The following is a 21,149-nucleotide window of genomic DNA, read 5'->3' as shown; positions in this document are numbered from 1 at the left end:
AAGGCAACTGGGAGAGGTAATGAGGGGTTACTACCAAAGTCAGGAGGTACGGGAAACAAGACTAGCTGGAGGTGGTGGATAAGGGTTTGCGTTAGGCTTCAGGATCTCACACAGAGGGGTTACCAAATAGATAAAATAATTACAGGTTTTGCTGATAAAGTAGGAATTTCACATACATGAAACAATACTTTAGTAGCTAAATCTTTACTAAGACTGACAAACAGACAGCTTCAGGGCATCTTCCGGTTTAGGAGAGGTTTTTCTTGGTTGTAAGGCAGGGAGAGAGCACCCAGGATCCCTTTAATGAAACAATACTTTAGTAGCTAAATCTTTACTAAGCCTGACAAGCAAAATCAGAAACATTCTCAGTCCTATGTGGTCTTCATCTTCCTTAAGCTACAACATGTTTTTTTATTTGCCATTTTTCAAAAATGACAGCTACAGTCTTTCTCAATACTTCTTGCCTTAGTCTTATTTCTTTGCCATGCACTTACCACCAACCCAAGGAGGAAAACAGCATCCACACAGAAAAGTCACCCAAAAAAAAAACACAACGATAGGATACTAGGAAGTGCCAGAGACAAAAAGGGTTACATTCCAAATGCAGAGCCTTCATAGACTTCATATATTCCAAACACCAGCTTTACGAAGCTATACATGCCCTACTGTTGTGCTGCTGGTATTACACAAGAGTGGGCAGACTTGTTCCAAAAGGGGCTTAACTTCGTCCTGGTCAGGAGACCAAATATAGAGAACTTTTTATTAGATTTAAAAATTTTTGTTAGGAAATCAAATTTGCGACTTTATTTTGACACCAATATACAATTTGGCCATTGTGAGATATGTAAAAAAAACCAGCATCTTCAACCCTCCCATGCATCCTATGTTACAAGTATTTGAATGCTTATGTGCTACTCAGATTAGATAGGGTTATGGAAGACAGAGGGGTTCCCTTTCTTCGAATCTATCTAGAGTAGAGGAAAATCTATTACACAGTATCATGGGGGACAAACGTATTCGACTTATGAAACCTGACAAGGGGAGTGGTCTGGTGGTCTGGTGGCCATGGATCAGCGAGTGTATATTGAGAAAATGTTAACTCACTTATATAATGAAATATACGAGGAGGTTTCTGTTATCCAACAAAATACTGCATACAGGAATATTGATATCACACTATATGACCTCCTACTTAACAACCGGATCACCCTTTCTGAGTTGAACTTTATGCAACAGGACAACCCACGGACCCCCACAATATTTGGGATTCCCAAGATCAATAAGTCTATCACAAACCCCCCAAGACTTATAGTTGATGCAAAAACATCAAAATCATTTTCAATGGCGAAATTTATAGACTTAAATCTTAAAGGGGTCATGAATAATTGTTCCCATATTTTAAAAGATTCATGGGACTGTCTTAGGAAAATAGAGGAAAATCTGTATTCTAATCAGTTAATTTTGGCCACAGTAGACATTAAGACTTTATTCACCATGATCCCCCATGAGGAGGGCATTATGATGTTTTATGACTTCCTATGTGGATACACTAGCATTAGTCACTCAAGAATCTTGATGTACAGGACCATAATGGACCTTATTCTCAAAAATAATTATATTCTTTTTGAAGGTCAGTTATTCAAGCAAAATTCAGGTGTGGCCATTGGGCGACATGCGCCCCCTTATTTGCTAATGTGGTCCTTGTCCAGTGGGAAAAGTCCTTGGTATTCAGGCCTGGACATTTTAGACACTGTAAGTTCTATGGCCGTTACCTTGATGACATGCTTATTTTCTGGGATGGTACGTATGATCAATTACAGGAATTTTTTGAGTTTTTAAATTCCAGTACAAGTTTCTTGCAATTCACAATGGAAACCAATGAAGAGAGGATACACTTCCTTGATATCACCATAGCTAAAGATAGGGAGAAGCACACATTTACATTCTCCTTATATCGGAAGCCAACATATTCTAACTCCCTTTTGCACTATAACAGCAGACATCCCTTACACCAAAAGAGATATTTGGTGAAGGAGCAGGGGGTTAGGTTGGCTAGGATGATTAGTGACTACCAGACATTTTTGGATGAAGTGAACATATTACAAGATATGTCAATAATATGAGGGTACCCAAAACAGTTCACAGAACCTATACAGAATGAGGTAATAAATAAGAGGCTGGAAAGGTACTTTTTCCCATTGTTAGGAAAAATAGCCCAGGTAGAAAGGACAGGAACAGAAGATGGTCCTGGGTCTAGAAGTGAAAAGCCATTTGAGGCTGCATTGGTACTATAATTTAACCCCCTTTATGGGAGAATAAAAGACATAATCAACCAGAACTGGGTATTGTTTGATTGTGACCAGCACTATAAAAGTAAGTTGGGTGACAAACCACTGATTGTGTACAAAAGGGACATGTCAATTAAGAATTTACTAGAAACAAGTTCCTCAGGCAAGGTGAAAGGTTGCATGAGGAAATGTGGCCGGTGCACACAATGCCCTTATATTATAGAAAATGAAGTAATAAATATTTTGGGGTATGGAAGGGTACTCCTTAAACAAAGGCTAAATTGTACTAGTAAATGTGTGATATATGTGCTATCTGCCAGCAGTGTCAACAATTTTACATAGGGAAAAAAATTAACAGCCTTAATAAACGGATCTATCAACATAGGTATGACATCAAAAAGAAAAACATCAAAAATGCGCTGTGGAAACACATGGAGTTCCCTGAACACCAGTTTAAATGTAGTGCCCTAGAACAAGTGTGTAATAAGGTGGGGGGGGGCTGATGGATTTACTCCTTGAATACAGGGAGCTTATGTGGTAACTTAGGTGTAAGGCCACTTACCCCCCCCCCCCCCCCAGGGCTTAATGAAATGGTGTCTATTTCTAGCTATTTAAAATTAAAAATGGATTTTCACATGTGAGGTCAATGCATGACAGTTTTACAGTACAAGTTTATGCACTATGTCTGTTTGCACATTATTTCCACTGCCCGATGCTTTTTAAACAATTCTAGGTCAGTTGTACATTTATTAATTTCTATTTTATGAAATTAGAATTTTGTATGTTTTAAAGAAAACGTATCGTTTGTAAAAAAAATGGGTCTATGGGTGGTTGCTGCTTCAAAAAATATGGTGGGAAGTTCAATGATGTCACAGGATGTGATGTGGCTTTACCTATTTAAACTGCTTTGAGTGTTATCATGCTTATTCTGAAGAAGTCTTTTGGCTCTACAGCCGACGAAAGTGCTCAAATAAAGTGATTTTGTGGACACCTGTACGCCGTATTGCTCTATTACCTGGTTCTACAGTTTTGGTGTTTGTTGTTGTGTTTTTCTTTCACCTATTTATTAACTATGTCCACAGATTCTCCTTTGGTTGATAAAAGTAAACTTAACCTGTATATAAAACTAAAGGGACTAAAATATTTTCACTGCTTCTATCTTGCTATCTATGTCCATAATGGAGAGCTTCCAGTTTCTCTATATTTGCACTCTCTTCTATTCTCTCTTCCCACATGTCCTAAGCTGCCATAACAAACTTCTTTTTAATCCACACTCCTAAATACTTCATCTTATGTCCCCATAAATATGGGTATTGCTGAACCAGTTCATATGTGGGTACACAGTGTACTGCTTTTGTTTTATCTTCATTCATTCATTTTATATTCCAAAAAACTTGAAACTGTTTCAAAATGTTCCACAACATCAGAATGTCATTTTCTGGACTTATCAAGTACAATACAACATAATCTGCAAATAAAGCTAACTTTTCTTGATTACCATACTATTTATATCCCTCAATTTGTGAGTACCTTACTTTGTTTGCCAATAGCTCTAAATATAAAACAATTAACATACATCCTCATGTTAAATTTAAAATCGAACTTGATTTTTATGCTGACTGCAGAACTCCAAATATTGTTTATTTTGCAAGCTGCCAGGTCTGTTATGCCTTTTACATAGGCAAAACTAACAGATCACTGAAAGACAGGATTCTTGAACACTATAGGGACATTAGGAACTAGAAGACACAAATGCCTTAGCACAACACATTGGTTTGTATGGCTCAGAAGACACATTTAAGTTCTTTTTACTCCATGTTTTGGACGTTAGCGTTAGATGAGGTGATACATTCAATAAAACAGAAAGGGCTGAACAGAAATGGATCTTGCTCTTGAATGCAGAGAAACTGCCTGGTTTTAAATGGCATTTCTAGCCTTAAACCATTCTTGAAAGCAAGCCCGCTTAAGCATTAATGTCGTTTTTAAACTTCGATTTTATTTGTATTGTTTCCTTTGTTTTTATAACAATTATTGCATTGTTTGTGTGTGTACCTTTTAGTTAATTCATCAGATTTGCATATGATAGCTGATTGGTATTGCTTTCTTTTTAAACTCATGTCTTTCTACTTGTTTATCAGTCTGAAGAAGCAATAGTGTCATCGTGAAAGCGCTCACTTTTTACTTTCCTATTTTTTAATAAATACAGGCTTTTGCTACTTGTTTTTATTTCAAGTTTACACAGTTTTCTTGTACCACATCTTTCACATGTTCCTGTGTATTTTTGTTTTTTGTGGAGACTTTATGAACATGGTTTAACATTTAAATGGGTCTATATGAAGCTGGATCTGAAAGGTCCTTACCCTCTTTGGGTAGTGCAACCACCACAGCTTTCCTCCAGTATACCGATACCCCCTTTTAAAAAACTGTTAAAACCTTCCAGATCTTCACTTTCTTCCCCACCAACTTCCAAACTTCCACAGGAATACTGTACTGTCTTTTCCTGGAGACTTCCCTGTTGATTAATTACAGATCATTGTTTTTTTATTTCATCTCTTCCTATCTTATTAATTGTTGAGGCTCATCTTCCTCTAAACTTAGCATAAATAAGTTTTCTATAAATATTTATATTTGTGCCTTTTCATGGTTTACACATTCCTCTACTTTACATACATTTTCATAAAATTTCTGAAATATCTCTAATAGCTCTACAGGATCTCTGGTTATTTTTCTTGCTTAAGCTCCTTAAGTTTGGTGACATCCCTTTCTACATTCTGTTACCCAAGTATTTTTTTTCTTAAACTGTTGTGCTCTGGAGTTATCTAAACTAGTTGACTAACAGCAGCCTTTCTAAATCCATGTACATTATGGAAACATTCCATTATTTTCCCTTTAGCATTCTGCAGTTGCTCGTTTTCTTATTCTGTGAAATTCCCTCCATTCTACAATATTTAACCTTTGTCAACCCCTATAAACAATTCCTATTACTTTTTCCATATCTCTTTCTCTCTTATTTCTAGTATGTTTTTAAACTCCGTTTACATTTTGTCCCACTCACTACCACTTCCTTCTGAAAATATTTCTATCTTCCCTTGTACATCTTGAATCAATTCCACCACCCAGTCTTTAAATTCCTGTCTTGTTAACAGACGAACATAAAAACACCAATAACCCATTTTACTACATTATCCTGCATCTTTATCCTTGTTTTCACTGGTGCATGACCTGAAATAGCTATTTGATTGTGTATCAAAGCTTTCAATTAAATATACATACTCCAGTTAAATAAAAAATCTATCCAGTGTAACCCAGTTATTGTACCTTGGCGAATAATGTTTAAATTCTGTCTGTGTTCCTGCTACTGAATTCACATCTTCCATACCAAATATTCTCACATATTTCTTCAAAACCCTACTTATTTTTGACTAAAGTTGGACTCAATAGGTACTACAAAATCAATGTACAAAAACACAAACTGGTTAGTGAAAAGGTTATTTCAATGAAATTGTTCTCTGTTCTAGTAACAAATTCTTATTACTTACAAATAAATCATTTAAAGTTGCAGGAGACTCGCTCTACTCCCAAGACATTGCTAAACTCTGGAATAGTATCCTCACACAAATAAAACTCTCTGACAAACACAATAGTTTTAAACCACTGCTTAAACAACATCTTAACCAATCCTGGTCCTGCACAAGCTTATCACAAGGTTAAGACTTTGTGTTCACCAAATGATACTCTCCTTAAACAGAATACTCTCAACCTCTCACTGAAATGACAAAGCAAGTTTTGTACATAACTGCTGCCTGTACAATCCACTGAGTTGCACTTGGGCTTTCTCTTTAGTGATTTCTTCTTCTTTCGACTTTTCCTGGTTAGGAGTCCCCACAGCAGATCACCTGTCCACTCATGATTGGCAGTGGAGTTTTACGGTGTCAAGTTGCCAGCCCGGCGCCCAACCTTCCACAGAAGACACACACACACACGCACTCCCGCCTAGGGCCAGTTTAGAGTATCCAATCCACCTACAGCATGTCTTTGGGATGTGGGAAGCACTCAGAGGAAACTCATGGGATGTGGGAGGAAACCGGAGCACCCACAGGAAACCCACTCGACCACAGGGAGGACATGCAAACTCCGCACAGAAAGCACCCCAGCCGAGAATCGAACCGGAGAACCTCTTGCTGTGAGGTGGCAACACTAACCGCTGCACCGCCGCAGCCGCCCTCTTAAGTGACTTCTACCTCTGTGAAATCTTAATATGTATAAATTTAATTAACTGTTTGTCTATAAATGTAAACAGAAATGTAACTACTCTGTGTTTAACTGGAACTTAGTAAAATGCAATGTAAGCAAATGGAGCTTTTCTCCTTGGGCCTCCGCTGAAAATGGATATTACCTAGTCAGACTTTCCTGTAAACAAAGACAAATAAATAAATAAATAAATATAGATAAATATATGCTACTTCCCTTGTCATTAACTTCATTCTTTTTAGTTATCATTTGCAAGTTTATAGCTTAAAAGGAAAGAGTGGTTTAAATGCATGAAATGACTTTTTCATCTCAAGACAACATAATAATTAGGAAAACTAAAACAACTGAAGCTTTAAATGCTAATTCAAGTGAAGAAATGGATACATATTCTCTTACCTGAGAATTCTCCTGTGACACCATCTGTATCACCATACTCAAATTCCAGATAAGGGGAGTCCAGAGAACCCTGAAAAAAATGAAAACGGCCATAAATGTGGATTCTGTAAGTCTCATTATTTAACGCTGACGACTGCTCATTTATGTCTCACAAACACTGGGGGTGGTATAATGGTTAAGGTGTTTCCCTCACAGGCACAAGGGACAGGGTCTGGTTCTCATCTATCCCAGTACTTGCCTATGAACCTTTTGATATAGCTTGGAAACAGAGGGGCATTCTCCCTACAAAAACACTAGTGTATTTTTAAACACACACATTTTCATGCATACATAATTATTACAAAAATTAAGGCAGTAAAACTTGTATTTAAGCAATAAAACACAGTCTGTCATTTTTTTAATTTACACCCAAGTACAACATGTCTGCTCAGAGTCCTAATGGACTGTACTTTGAAAGAAAGGAACAGTTCACTGTATTTTCTTTATATTTCCCTTTCTGATTCAAAATCACTGTATGTATTTTAACAACAGTGAAGATAATTTTACAACAAAGACAACATTTTTTTTTCAAAAAACTTTGTTTTGTATTACATTAACTCCTTTTAAAACAACAAAGACAAAATTTTACATCATAGGTAGGAGTAGCTCCTTTGCTTTATTTAACCTGTAAACTTCAGCTTCATCTATGATACAATGCAACAATTTCTTTACAGCAAAGATCCTCAGTTTTATTAGTTTCTTACACATCCCAGAATTCTCTTGATATTCCACATGCTTCTTCAGAGGCTCTACTGTGGGTGCAGCCAGACATTTTTTAAAATAATTTCTCATGCTAGAATTTAAGTTTTGAGACATATTTTCACATGGTTTACAGTTACAGATTTTGCTAAATGTTTTTTTTTCTTTTAAAAACACTTTGACTAGATGGATTTTTGCCTAAGGCTGTCATTTCCGGGACTATTTTTTGAAGGGAGAGGGTACATCACTGGAGGAGGGGCTACATTTTTGAAGCTGATCTACAATTCCAAAACTCAGCACCCATGAGCCACACACCTATGTATTTACAATACAGAGTTATACCAACTTAGGTAACCAAACATATTGATTAATATATTTTATTACCCATCTACTTTGCAAAATATCCACATTTAACCATATACAGATATGGAGTAATAATAAAAAGTTTGCCTGCACAATTTCTAGTAGTCCAAAACCTTCCAAAACAGCCATGAACTACTGATAAAGGTACACAGGTAGCCCTCTTTTCTTATATGATAACTAGAAAAATGGGAATATCAAACTAAGTAAATGAGTTAGGATGGGGAAATGTTACGTCATAAATGTTACAGTAAACTACTGATGATTACAAATGTCACCTGCTACTGACATAAGTACATTTTTTGCCTAAAGTACTTAGAAAAAATACATTTATGCCACCCTTTTTAGGATCTAGCTCCATTCATCAAAAAACACATCACCAAATAAAACTTCATTAAATTCATAGAGAAAAAGATGCATTAACATCACAAAATAATTCAACAAACACAAAAGCAATTTTAAACATAACCCTTACCTCTATAACTCCCGAATCAGACCCCAACAATAAGCCTAAGGTCAATGACTTCTGCAAATATTACAGAAATTCAGTCTCTCAGTGTAACATTCTACCAAACTGAATTTGACCAAATGATCTTGATGAATTGCCTTTCACTAATATTAACACTAATAATAATAACAATTATTATAAGATTAATAATTCTCCTAGACCATGTCAATGAAATAGGCATTAATGATGACACACACTGTGCGCGTTCAAAAACTATCTCTGTCACTTCTCAGTGAATTTGATTTCATTAATCTCTGTGTTGGTCCCTCTGCAGAAGGATGTCCTCCAAGGATCTATTTTGGTCCTCTTTTCTATACATATTAACAAACTTCCTTTTGACTTACCCTGTCTTTTTCTCCTAGTTTATGCTGATAACACGGTCCCATTCTGCTCCAACCACTTCTGACTGATTTTCATGTCCTTCTTCAATGAATCAGTGATAAATAATTACTGCTAAACTCCTCTAAAAATAATGCTTTTTGTTCCTCTAAAAATAATGCTTTTTGGCACTAGGCAAAAGTTATATTTATCTTTAGGTCTGTAAAAATCCTCTATAATCTTAATAACACTTCATTCAAATACCTAGGGATTTTGCTGGACCCCTTCCTACATTCCCAACTCCAGCTGGACTACACTGTGAAGATAGGTAAAGGCTGCCAGCCTAGCCAGATAGAATTCTGTAGATAATTCTGTCATTTGTAAATATTAATATAAGCCACTGGCTTGTTCTCTTAAATGGTAAAAAAATGCTGTTAGATATGGAACTGCAAAAATGTAACAACAGTGCACTCTACTGTAACAAAGCTGACAAGTCAATTCTTTGATGTCAGGGCTTGGAGCTGATATGTCTAGAGGGAGGAATCTTGCCTATTGTTTTAAGACCGTAGCATATTGCCTACTCTAAGGTGATCTCTGCCTAACATATAAAGCTATGTCAAACCCACAGCCATTGGATATGCTACACCTAAAGAAATCCCAATCCCTCCAAGCTACATGCTCTAGAGACCTAAACCTTGTCACCGCAATAAACAGGACATGCTGGAGGGATAGATTCCTATCTGAGAGACTTCCCATACTCTGGAACAAGTTAGCCATCTATGTCAAGCAAAGTTCCTCATCTTGATGAGTGGGTGGGAAACAGGAAATATACCCCGGGGATCACTTGTGTGGCTCTGCTTGACAGGGGCACAGGAAAATAACTTTCTTGGGTGGCATAAGCCAGGGAACCTTGTTGGCTAGGCTTACTTAGGCCCTTGGGCCGATAGCCTAGTACCTACATATGAACCTACTTATGAAGACCAGAGTTAATGGCTAGAATTTGATGTATAAAAGTCCTTTATTGCACTGGTTTCTGACCAGGTGTAAAGAATGTAAATGTAGTTTCTGTTAGCCTGGGAACACAAGAGAAGTGTGAAGAATGATGTCATGTGAAGCATCTCTGTGTTATCAATTTAAAGAGAGAGAATCAGAGAGCTCTGAGCATTTGTCTTGTCAACATCCAACTCAGCACTGCCTGTGTCTAGATGTAAGTAGGGTTTTAGAACTGTGCTTTCTCTTAGATATAACTAGGAAATAGGAAGATTAGACTAGTTTGTTTTTCTGTGATGTCAGAACGTTTGCTACTGTATTATTTTAAGTATTTCTCTGTGATCTCTGAACTCTTGACTAGCACTGTGTAGTAAGAAGTATTGTTTTATATTTTTATTATTTATTATTAAATATTTTTAAACCTTTCAACTGTGGCTGTTTTATTTAGAGTTAATTTAAGCTCTAGAGTACATTCCATGTATACAGTGATACTGCACCAAGTCACTCTAATAAACCTTGACTGTTCAGTCACACTTACCATTTGGATAATAATACTGCAGAGTAATAACCAGACACCCTTTCAGAAGGGACTTTGAGTAGCTGATATTAGTGGGTGATGGTGGCAGCTGGTACTACCTTTTAGACTGGGCAGAAAAGGGGCACAGCTGAAGAACCTGTGCCAGCCTTCCGCAGGAGTGTCTGTGTGGTTGTATAGAACTCTTATCTCAAAGTGTGTGTGTCTCAGCTACTTGGGGAGGGAATGAAGCACTGGTTGGACAAAGAGGGTGATGGAGGTTTTAGCTTGCCCACTAGGTTGAGATCTGGACGTTATAGCTGTGCCAGTGGGGAGTCTTATTGGGGACCTGGAGAGAAAGGAAGCAACCAGCCCCAGACTGACTGTGATCTCTGTGTGCTCTTAAGGGAAATTGTACTTTACTGTGTGTGTATTTATTATCCTTTCCATATATGGACACCCCTCACTGGTGTTACTGGTGAGGATTGAGGCTCGTTGATTGCTGGGCCAGGGCATGGGCATCACATATTAATTGTTTGGCAGTGGTGGGATATCCGCACCACATATTAATTGGTTGGTAAATACTAATTGGCTTGTAGTGGTGTGGCTAGAATGACTTTCTGGAGATTGTGTACAGTGATCACTGAAGGTGTTCTGTACTCTAAATCAGCCATGCAGTCAATATTCAGAGTTCAGATCACAATTGCTTTATTTCTTTTGTTAGCTTAGTTAGTCAGGGAGAGCAGGCAGCATGTCAGCAGAGGAGTACGGAAAGCTGACAAGGAGCCAGCTGGCTGAGATGTGCCAGGCTAGGGGACTGGTGCATGGAAACCTGACTAAGGCAGACATGATTGCAGCTTTGGTCACAGCTGCATCAGAAAACAGCAACCAGGGGGACGATCAGACTGGTAGTGGAGATGTACCACCCCCAGAGAATGGACAGCTCAACCTTTCTGCACAGGACTTAAAATCCATCTAGAGCTAAAGGGACTTGAGTTGGAGGCCAGGCATTTGGAAATAGAAGCAGCTGAGAGACTGAGATGTCTGCAGGCTGAGGAGAATGAGAAACTGCTATGCCTGGAAGCTGAGGAAAAGGAGAGGCAGAGGCAGTATGAGAAGGAGATGCTGACTGCTCGCCAGAGCCATGGAGGTAATGGGGAAGGGAGTAACTGGACCCCAGAAGCACAAAAGGTCAGTAAATTTTTTCCGCAGTTTAAAGAGGGGGATAATTTTGATAGTCTCATTCATATGTTTGAGAGGGTATGTAAACGGCATGATGCTGACTAAAGGATCTGGGTACGGTTCCTGACCCCCTTACACCATGGTAAAGCTGTAACTGTGTTGTCTAAACTTGCTGATTGTGAATATTTTTATTATACTGGTGTTAAAAATCACTTGTTAAAATGTTTTAAGCTAACACCTGAAACATATAAGAAAAGGTTTTGTGAGCTTAGATGCAAGGCAGATGAAAGTTTGTGTGAATATGTTCCTGAACTGAAGACTTATTTTCATATGTGGGTGAGTGGATATCAGGTCAACACTTTTGAAGGGCTGGCAGACCTTTTGGTGAGGGAACAAGCCCTTAGCACTTTGCCTGAGGACATGAGGATCTGGCTAGCTGATAGACAATGTGCTACTTCAGATGAGTTGAGGAAGAAAGGACCCCTATACCTAGCAAGCAGGGCATCCCTGCACAGGAAAGGGACCTCCAGTACTGTTCATGGGTCTAAAGAAACCCATGGTGGGCAGCACAGACTGCCCTACCAGAATCTGCCAGTAGCAGGGGAAGCCACTAGTCCAGCTACATGTCCAGGACCTAGGGTTAAATGTTTTGACTGCAACCAGTGGGGTCATGTGGCATGCAGATGTCCACGGAGGCAAGGTGGGGAACAAAAGGTGAGAGAGCCAGTAAGTGGGAAAGACAAAACGCCAATAGTAGGTTGTCTTGAGACAATAGGGGTACCAAACTGCCATCTTGCAGATGTCCTGATAGGGAAGGATTTGGATGAGGCAGTACCATGTGTTTATGCAGTTACACGCAGTCAGGCTAGGAGACAAGCATGTGGGTCTAGTAGCCTGGGGGAGACCCAGCCAGACTGCATACTTGCACCCAGGACTGGTGAGGTGGTTACTTCAGGGAGGGAGCTATTCTGTAGCAGTGAAACTGAAGGTGAGCCACAGCTGCTTGTGGGTACTGATGTTCCACTGGACAGAGTGACTGCAAAGGTAGAGGTGAGTAGTAGTATCCAGGCTGACAGTGAGGCACAACTGTCAGAGGATGCCAGACTTCCTGTGGAAGGGGAGAGAGTTGAGACTGGCTCAGCTCTCAGACCCTACATTGCAAGGCCTGAGGCAGGTAGCTAGTGAGGCACCTGATTCTCAAGGGAAAGGGGAATCTGTATACTGGGACAAAGGGTTACTGTATAGAGAGTGGACACCTGAGGGAGTGCTAGAAGATGAGAGGGTACAGCAGTTGGTAGTGCCTAGAGCCTACCATCTGGCACTTCTAGCCATACCCCATGATATTCCCTTTGCAGGTCATATGGGCATAAAATGTACAAAGAGGCATATTATGCAGAACTTCTATTGGCCTGGAATTTCCAGAGATGAAAGAGGGTACTGCAGGACCTGTGAGCAGGGCCAAAAGGTAGGCAAGGCAGGAGACAAGGTGAGAGCTCCTTTGATGCCTTTGCCTGTGATTGAGGAGCCATTTCAAATGGCAGCTATAGATATTGTGGGGCCTCTGAGTACCCCAAGTTCCACAGGGAAAATGTATATCCTAGTGGTAGTGGACTATGCTACATGATACCCTGAGGCAGTGGCTCTGCCCTTCATTGAGACAGAAAAGGTGGCAAATGCTTTACTAGAGATTTTCAGCAGGGTAGGTTCCCAAAAGAAATACTGAATGACAGAAGTGCCAATTTCATATCAGACCTGCTGGCTTGTCTGTGGAAGTACTGTGGGGTGAAGCACATGAAGACCACCCCCTACCATCCCCAGACTAATGGTCGTATTGAGAGGTTAAACTCTACAATCAAGTCCATGCTACAGGCATTTGCAGACCAGTTGTAGAGGGAGTGGGAGAAATATTTTCCCCATATGTTGTTTGCTTACAGAAAGGTTCCCCAGGAATCCATAGGTTTTTCACCCTTTGATTTGCTGTATGAGCATAGGGTAAGGGGACCTCTAGATTTAATTTGAGATGAATGGGAGGGTGAGTGTGAACCTCACAAGGAGTCTGTTGTGGCATATGTCCTAAACCTCAGGACAAGGCTCAGGGAACTCATGGCCTTGGCCCAGGAGAACCTGGCAGAAATCCAACAACAGAAAAAGTTGTGGTATGACAGGACTGCTCGAGCTAGAGAGTATGCTGTGGGGCAGCAGGCAATGGTTCTCATTCCTGTCAGACACAACAAGCTGCAAGCAGCTTGGGTGGGACCCTACAAGGTGTTAAGAAAGGTAAGTGATGTTAACTACATGGTGGAACTGCTGGGCAGGAGGCAGGGGCACAAATTATACCATGTTAACATGATGAAACTTTACCATGATAGCGAGGCTCTTGTGCGCTGAGCATTTGCAGTGGATTGCAGGAGGAGTCTGAGGAAGATATGGTGACTGATCTCCTCAGTGAGGCTCGGACTGACACCTCAGTGGAAGGGGTAGCAATGTCCCAGCAGCTATCTCCTACCCAAGTTCAAGAAATCCAAGCAGTGTTACAGGAGTTTGGGGACATGCTCATTGGGAAACCAGGGTGCACCTATCTGGTGCATCACTGGGTGGATACAGAACCCCAAGGCCTATTAGGCAAGCCCCTTATAGAGTGCCTGAGAGAGTCAAACAGACTCTGAGGAAGGAGATACAGGAGATGTTGGAACTAGGGGTAATTCAAGAGTCTAACAGTCCCTGGGTCTCCCCAGTGGTGCTGTTGCCAAAGAAGGATGGCAGCACCAGGTTCTGTGTGGACTACAGGAAATTAACACAGAGTCAGATGCTTACCACATGCCTAGGACAGATGAAGCCCTAGAGCAGCTGGGTGGGGCTAAGTATCTTACAACTATTGATCTTACCAAGGGTTACTGGCAGGTGCCCTTGACTCACAGTGCTAGAGAGAAGTCAGCCTTTGTGACTCCTTTCAGCTTGTATGAGTTCACAAAGATGCCCTTTGGGATGAAAAATCCCCCAGTGACTTTCCAGAGGCTGGTAAAGCATATCCTAGCAGGAGCAGGAGGGTTTGCCCTTGCTTACCTAGAAGATATTGCCATCTACAACCATTCCTGGCAAGAGCACCTTCAGTATGTCAGGGAGGTGCTGGGCAGACTACATAGGGCAGGGTTGACCATTAAGCCCAGCAAATGTCAGGTAGGTATGGCAGAGGTCTCCTACCTGAGACATAGAATGGGGAGTGCCTAAGATCAGGCCAGAACCTGCCAAAGTGGAAGCCATTCAGGCATGGCCTGCACCTGTTACCAAAAAGCAGGTGAGGGCTTTCTTAGGGACAGCAGGGTACTACAGAAAGTTCTTCCACAGTTATAGTACCATAGCTGCTCCCCTCACAGACGTGACGAGGAAGAACAGAGCCAGCCAGCAAAATGTCAAGTTGCTAAGATGGAGCCTAGGGTTGCAAGCATATGATATGTCACTGCAGCACCGCAGTGCGATTAGCAATGCCAATGCAGATGGGCTCTCAAGACAGGGAATGGGGTAAGGTATACTCAGATAGACCTAACCCTTTCTAGCCACGTTTCTAAAGGGTCACTTGAAAAACTAGCTTGAGTTAATTCTGTCTTTTGTAAATATTAATATAAGCCACAGGCTTGTTTTCTTAAATGGTAAACAAATACTGTTAGATGTGGAACTGCAAAAATGCAACAACAGTGCACTCTGCTGTAACAAAGCTGACAAGTCAATTCTTTGATGTCAGGGCTTGGAGCCGTCGAGAGGGAGGCATCCTGCCTATTGTTTTAAGACAAGAGTTAATGGCTAGAATTTGTAGGTATAAATGTCCTTTATTGCTCTGGTTTCTGACCAGGTGTAAAGAATGTGAATGTTGTTTCTGTTAGCCTGGGAACACCAGAGAAGTGTGAAGAATGATGTCATGTGAAGCAGCACTGTGTTATCAATTTAAAGAGAGAGAATTTGAGAGCTCTGAGCATTTGTCTTGAGAACATCCAACTCAGCACTGGCTGTGTCTAGATGTAAGTAGGATTTTAGAACTGTGTTTTCTCGTAGATATAGCTAGGAAATAGGAAGATTAAACTAGTTTGTTTTTCTGTGATGTCAGAACTTTTGCTAGTGTATTATTTTAAGTATTTCTCTGTGATCTCTGAACTCTTGACTAGCACAGTGTAGTAAGAAGTATTGTCTTGTGTTATTATTTATTATTAAATATCTTTTAAACTTTTCAACTGTGGCTGTTTTATGTAGAATTAATTTAAGCTCTACAATATATTGCATGTATATAGTGATACTGTACCAAGTCACTCTAATAAGCCTTGACTGTTCAGTCACACTTACCATTTGGATAATAATATTGCACAGTAATAATTGGACACCCTTTCAGAAGGGCCTTTAAGTAACTGATATTAGTGGATGGTGGCAGCTGGTACTACCTTTTAGACTGGGCAGAAAAGGGGCACAGCTGGAGAACATGTGCTAGCCTTCCCCAGGAATGTGTCTGTGTGGTTGTATATAACTCTTATCTCAAAGTGTGTGTGTGTCAGCTACTTGAGTAGGGACACGAAGCACTGGTTGGACAGAGGGTGCTGGAGGTTTTAGCTTGCCCACGAGGCTGAGATCTGGACCCTATAACTGTGCCAGTGGGGAGTCTTATTGGGGACCTGGACAGAAAGGGAGCAACCGGACCCAGACTGACTCTGATCTCTGTTTGCTCTTAAGGAAAATTGTACTTTACTGTGTGTGTGTATTTATTATTTTTCCCCTATATGGACACCCCTCACTGGTGTTAGTGGTGAGGATTGAGGCTCCTTGACTGCTGGGCCAGGGCACGGGCATCACATACACACACAAAAAAAATTCAACTGTCTCCTATTCTAAGTTAATTGGATCTCCCCTTTTGTTTCTAGACCCTGTAGAAGTGCAACAGGTAAAGGTATCTCACTGTCCCAGCTAGAATACTGTCATCTTCTAATTACTGCAGCCTGTAAAAGAGGTGTATCATTACCATCTCCCAAGAAATGAACACTACCACAGAACCATTGAAAAAGCTAAATGGCTACATCTGAAGCAACATGCTTTCTACTTGTCTTGCAACTATTTAAACTTAAGAATGACACCTTCCCCCACTAACCTCCAGACAATTTAAAGATGCACCAACATACAGCCTTAGACATCCTAACCACTCATGTCCTGTCTTCCAACCCCCACAAACTAGGCCTCACTGAACAGACCATGCGTTCTCCATCCTTGGTTCCAAACTGGGAATTTCTCCCTTCTTTTCTTAAAAATCATTCCTCTTACCTCATTTTCCGATGAAAAATACAGTAAAAGCACATTTTAAGACTCTAGGAAAATGCCACTGTAACCTCTTTGGTTATATAACTTAACCTCTTCATACCCTGTACATATCTAGCTCTGACTCTGCTTTTGGTTGTGATTTCTTTCAGCATGCCAACTGATTTCCACTCTGTATAATGCATGTTTTGTCAGTCTGTATACAGTGTCTATTGTCTTTATACCCTCAATCCAACTATGACATGCATTTTTATACAATATATCTATATATTACATTTTGTCATTCACTCTGTATATAATTTCATGTAGCAACTGTGTTTACTTCAAGCTGAGACTAAAATGGGTCCATTTGGGTCAGTGTTCTACCTCGGTTAACAAATTCAAAATAAAATAAACATTTTCTTACTTATTCCCTAATATTACTACAGGCAGAGCTCTTTAGCTTGGTTCTTTCTTGCTGCTGTTTACCTAGCTACATTAAATAAGTAGCAGTCATACATCATCAGGACTGCTGCAAATGTGCATGCAAATGTACGAACACGAGCGTGCGCACACACACACATGCACACACTCTCTACTGCCAGTAAGATATAGAAAACAGGCAAGCAAGGGCTGGAATTTACTGAAGAAAACTGGCAAAGGAACCAAGGTATAGCAAACAGGCCAAGAAGAAGTTCGGACTACAAACTATAGACTGCCTTCTCTTTCAGGAATTGATATTACAGTACTGGCAAACACAAAGAGACAGGGGAATCCTAAGTAAAAGACTTAGTCTGGCCGAGTTTTAGATGAATCTAGAACACAAGCTGCTGTTAAAAAAGGGGTAATTGGTAAGGCATATAAACGACTGCGCATAACTATAAGGTTAGAAAAGATTGGAAAGAGACAGTAGAAAAGCAATTTATAAGGGAACAATGGGAGAATATATGTATGGCTCCCAAGTATGTAACAAAGTCCAGGAGGTTTAGGATTTTTGCTTGGAAGTGTTTGCATAAGCATTTTTATACCCCAAGTAGACTTCAAAGAATTTTTCTTCAGGCAGACAGCAAATGTTGGAGGTGTGATGAAGAAGACATGGGAAGCTGGGAACATATGTTTGGAGAGTGTTACAAGTTGGCAGATTTTAAAAAAAATTCCCTACAGAGTACTCTGTCAGAAATATTGCTTTCGGAAATGGCTGTAACTAAAGAAATTATTATTTTGAGTTGGGTCACATGATCTGATTTGCCAACAAAGTAAGGCCTTGTTAAGTTTAATTCTGTTAGTTACCAATGAAGCAATTACTAGAAAATGGAAATCAAAATCTAAATCAACTGTATTTGAAGTATTGAATAATGTAACAGATAAATAACTGGAAGAGAGAGCTTTAGAAAAGAGAATGAGAAAATTACAGAGAAAAACTGTGGGAACAAAACTGCAGAATAATGTTCTGAAGGAAGACTGAGATTTAAAGGAAGGCAGGAATTGAGCAATTTGTCATGTTGGACTGATGACAGCAAGAAAGAAAGGAAGAAAGAAAACATGTTGTATAATTTATATAAATTGAAAAAATGTTAATATAGTTTGTTTTCTATTAATGTATATTTGCTTATGTCTTAAGTGATAACTTAATATAGGTGTTTAAATAAAGGTTTTGTGAGAATGTGATCTGTCTTCTTATCCTGCCACTGATATATATATATATATATATATATATATATATATATATATATATATATATGGGTCTACTTCTTTTGGTCGACAACTCATATCACTGACACCCATTTGGTCGACAGCTCATTTGGTCGACAAACATTCTAGGTGGGGGACTTCGCCCCCCCACACCCCCAATGTGGGGGGCTGTGCCCCCCACACCCCCCCAACTATATATAACAACTCCACAGTCGCACAACAGTGGGGAGGGGGGCAAATCCCAGGTTTTTGCCTTGAATACTTTTTGTCAGCGAAATGAGCTGTCGACCAAATGAGTGTCAGTGATATGAGTTGTCGACCAAAAGAAGTAGACCCATATATATATATATATATATATATATATATATATGTAGATGGACTGCATGTTTTCTGATAATTCTGTTATGTAGTCAATATACTATTCTATTTACTCTTTCCCATAGTTAAAAGCTATACCAGCTTGTATATAAGACTCTTGCCTGCTTCCTCTATACACTGCTGTTCTCTTTATTTCTGTCTTTAGCACAGCAATATGACATGCAAACAGTTTGAAATTACACTTTGTAAAGCAACCATGAATTTAACGTAATCTTAGGAAATCTTCTTGGATATGAACACTGTTACTATAAATGTTGTAGTAAATTGTCTTAAATGTAGATACAACAACCTTACTGTACAGAGTCTAAGCCCTTGGGCCTTGGTCATAACTGAAAAAGTTCCCTGGATGAGCACACCGTCCCAACTAAATAAAACAAGCACACAGAATAACGAACTACATCATGTGCATTTCTATATCAGTTACAACAATTACTCTGCTGGACTGATATCAGAGTATTGGTAAAGAGAAAGAAGTAGGGGGGTCCTAAATGAAAAAAAAAAGTACAGTTTTGTACCTACCATAAATGTAGATGTCCGAACAGGATAGCATCTGCAGTCCTTACAAATGGGTTGTCCTGTCGTCAGGCAGCCCTTCGGTCAGCCGGATTCCAAAGTCTGGGTCTGGCCTCGGCTGGTGTCGCACTTCACCCGACGTCATCACTGTAGGCCTTCGGGTATAAAGGCATCAGCCGACGCCATTTTCCTCAGTGTTTTTTGCCCCAGATGCCAGTTGCCCTCTTGGATAGCTAAATTTTTGGATAAATGCCAATGTTTCCAAAAGAGTAGAAGGCAAACACAAAAAATAAGCATGTATGTACATATATACAAACAAATACACCATAAGAATTCCCCCCCCCCAGCTAGCTATTAGGAGGGTAAATACCCTAGGAGTACCACAGAGGGGAAGGAGGGTGGGTAATCCTGACTGCAGATGCTATCCTGTTTGGACATCTACATTTATGGTAGGTACAAAACTGTACTATGTCCTTCAAGGATGCATCTGCAGTCCTTACAAATGGGTAGAATACCATAGCCAAACTAGGGGAGGAGGAAGAAGAAATTATGGTGTAGTTAGGATCCCTTGCAAAACAGCGGTGGCAAACCCTGCTCGGGATCTAGAGTATAGAGGTAAGTTATAATGCTTGGCAAATGTATGCACGGAGGTCCAAGTAGCAGCCTCTATAATGTCCTTGGTAGCCACTCCTCATAAGAAAGCTGTGGTAGTGGCTGTAGCCCTTGTAGAATGCGGCCTTATGTTCTGTGGAACTTGCTTTCCATGGTAGGAGTAACAGAATCGTATGCAATTTCCTATCCACTTGGAGATTGTCTGTTTGGAAATTGCTTTTCCTTCCCTTCCTGTTGCATATGCTACTAGTAGCTGGTCAGTTTTTCTATTGCCCTTGGTTCTGTCCAGGTAGTAGCGCAATTGTCTATGTACATCCAAGGTATGCAGCAGTCTTTCCCCTCTGTTCTGTGGATTGGGAAAGAAGGTAGGTAGGTGGATTGCCTGGTTTAGAGACACTCTGGATACCACCTTAGGCATAAATGTAGGATTAGTTCTCATGGACACTCTATCTTGATGGAAGATTAGGAAGGGTTGTACTGCAATTAGAGCCTGTAGTTCCGAAACCCTTCTTGCTGAAGTAATTGCCAGCAGGAAAGCAGTTTTCCAGGATAGGTGTTGTAGATCTGCTGTTGCTGCTGGTTCGAATGGAGGGAGTGTCAATTTTTCTAGCACAAAGTTCAAGTCCCATGCTGGTAATGGTGGTTTCCTAGGAGGTTTTACATTCTTAATTCCTCTCAGAAACTGCCTGAGTAGAGGGTGTGAGAAGACAGGGGGATCGAAGCTGTATTCTGCAGAAATAGCTGATGCATGTATCTTGATGGAGGAGTAGGACAGGCCTGTATGAAGAATCTCTGCCAAATACTCCAGGATGTTGGCAATATCTACCTTTGACACATCTTTTCCTCTTTCAGTACTCCAAATGACAAACCTTTACCATTTTCCTGCATAGTTCCTTCTTGTTGAAGGTCTGCGGGCCTCAAGGATAATGTCTTTAACCCTTTGGGATAAATCTGGGTTAGTTGCTGTTATGTAATGTTCCAGGCAGTCAGTTGCAGAGTTTTTAGGTTTGGATGCAGGATGTTGTAGTCGCTCTGAGTTAACATCAAAGGAATCAGGGGTAGTGTCCACGGTTTCCCCCGAGACATGCTCCTCAGTAATGGATACCAATGTTGTCTTGGCCAATTTGGAGCTATCAGAATT

General features: G+C 40.1%; 1 protein-coding gene across 1 annotated transcript in view; it reads right to left on the bottom strand.

Moving 5' to 3' along the window:
- STRIP2 (striatin interacting protein 2) overlaps positions 1 to 21,149 on the bottom strand; it is a 1,652,725-nt gene that overhangs the window by 1,290,959 nt on the left and 340,617 nt on the right. The window contains exon 2 of the mRNA XM_044088838.1: positions 6,936 to 7,005. Within this exon, the coding sequence (XP_043944773.1) occupies positions 6,936 to 7,005 (70 nt within the window). The remainder of the gene's footprint in view (positions 1 to 6,935; positions 7,006 to 21,149) is intronic.

This window comes from Protopterus annectens, chromosome 11.part0 (assembly GCF_019279795.1).
Source record: "Protopterus annectens isolate FY-2018-M chromosome 11.part0, PAN1.0, whole genome shotgun sequence".
Taxonomy (NCBI): domain Eukaryota; kingdom Metazoa; phylum Chordata; order Ceratodontiformes; family Protopteridae; genus Protopterus; species Protopterus annectens.
The sequence above is the reverse complement of the archived record's forward strand: the minus strand, read 5'-3'. Positions and strand labels throughout refer to the sequence as shown.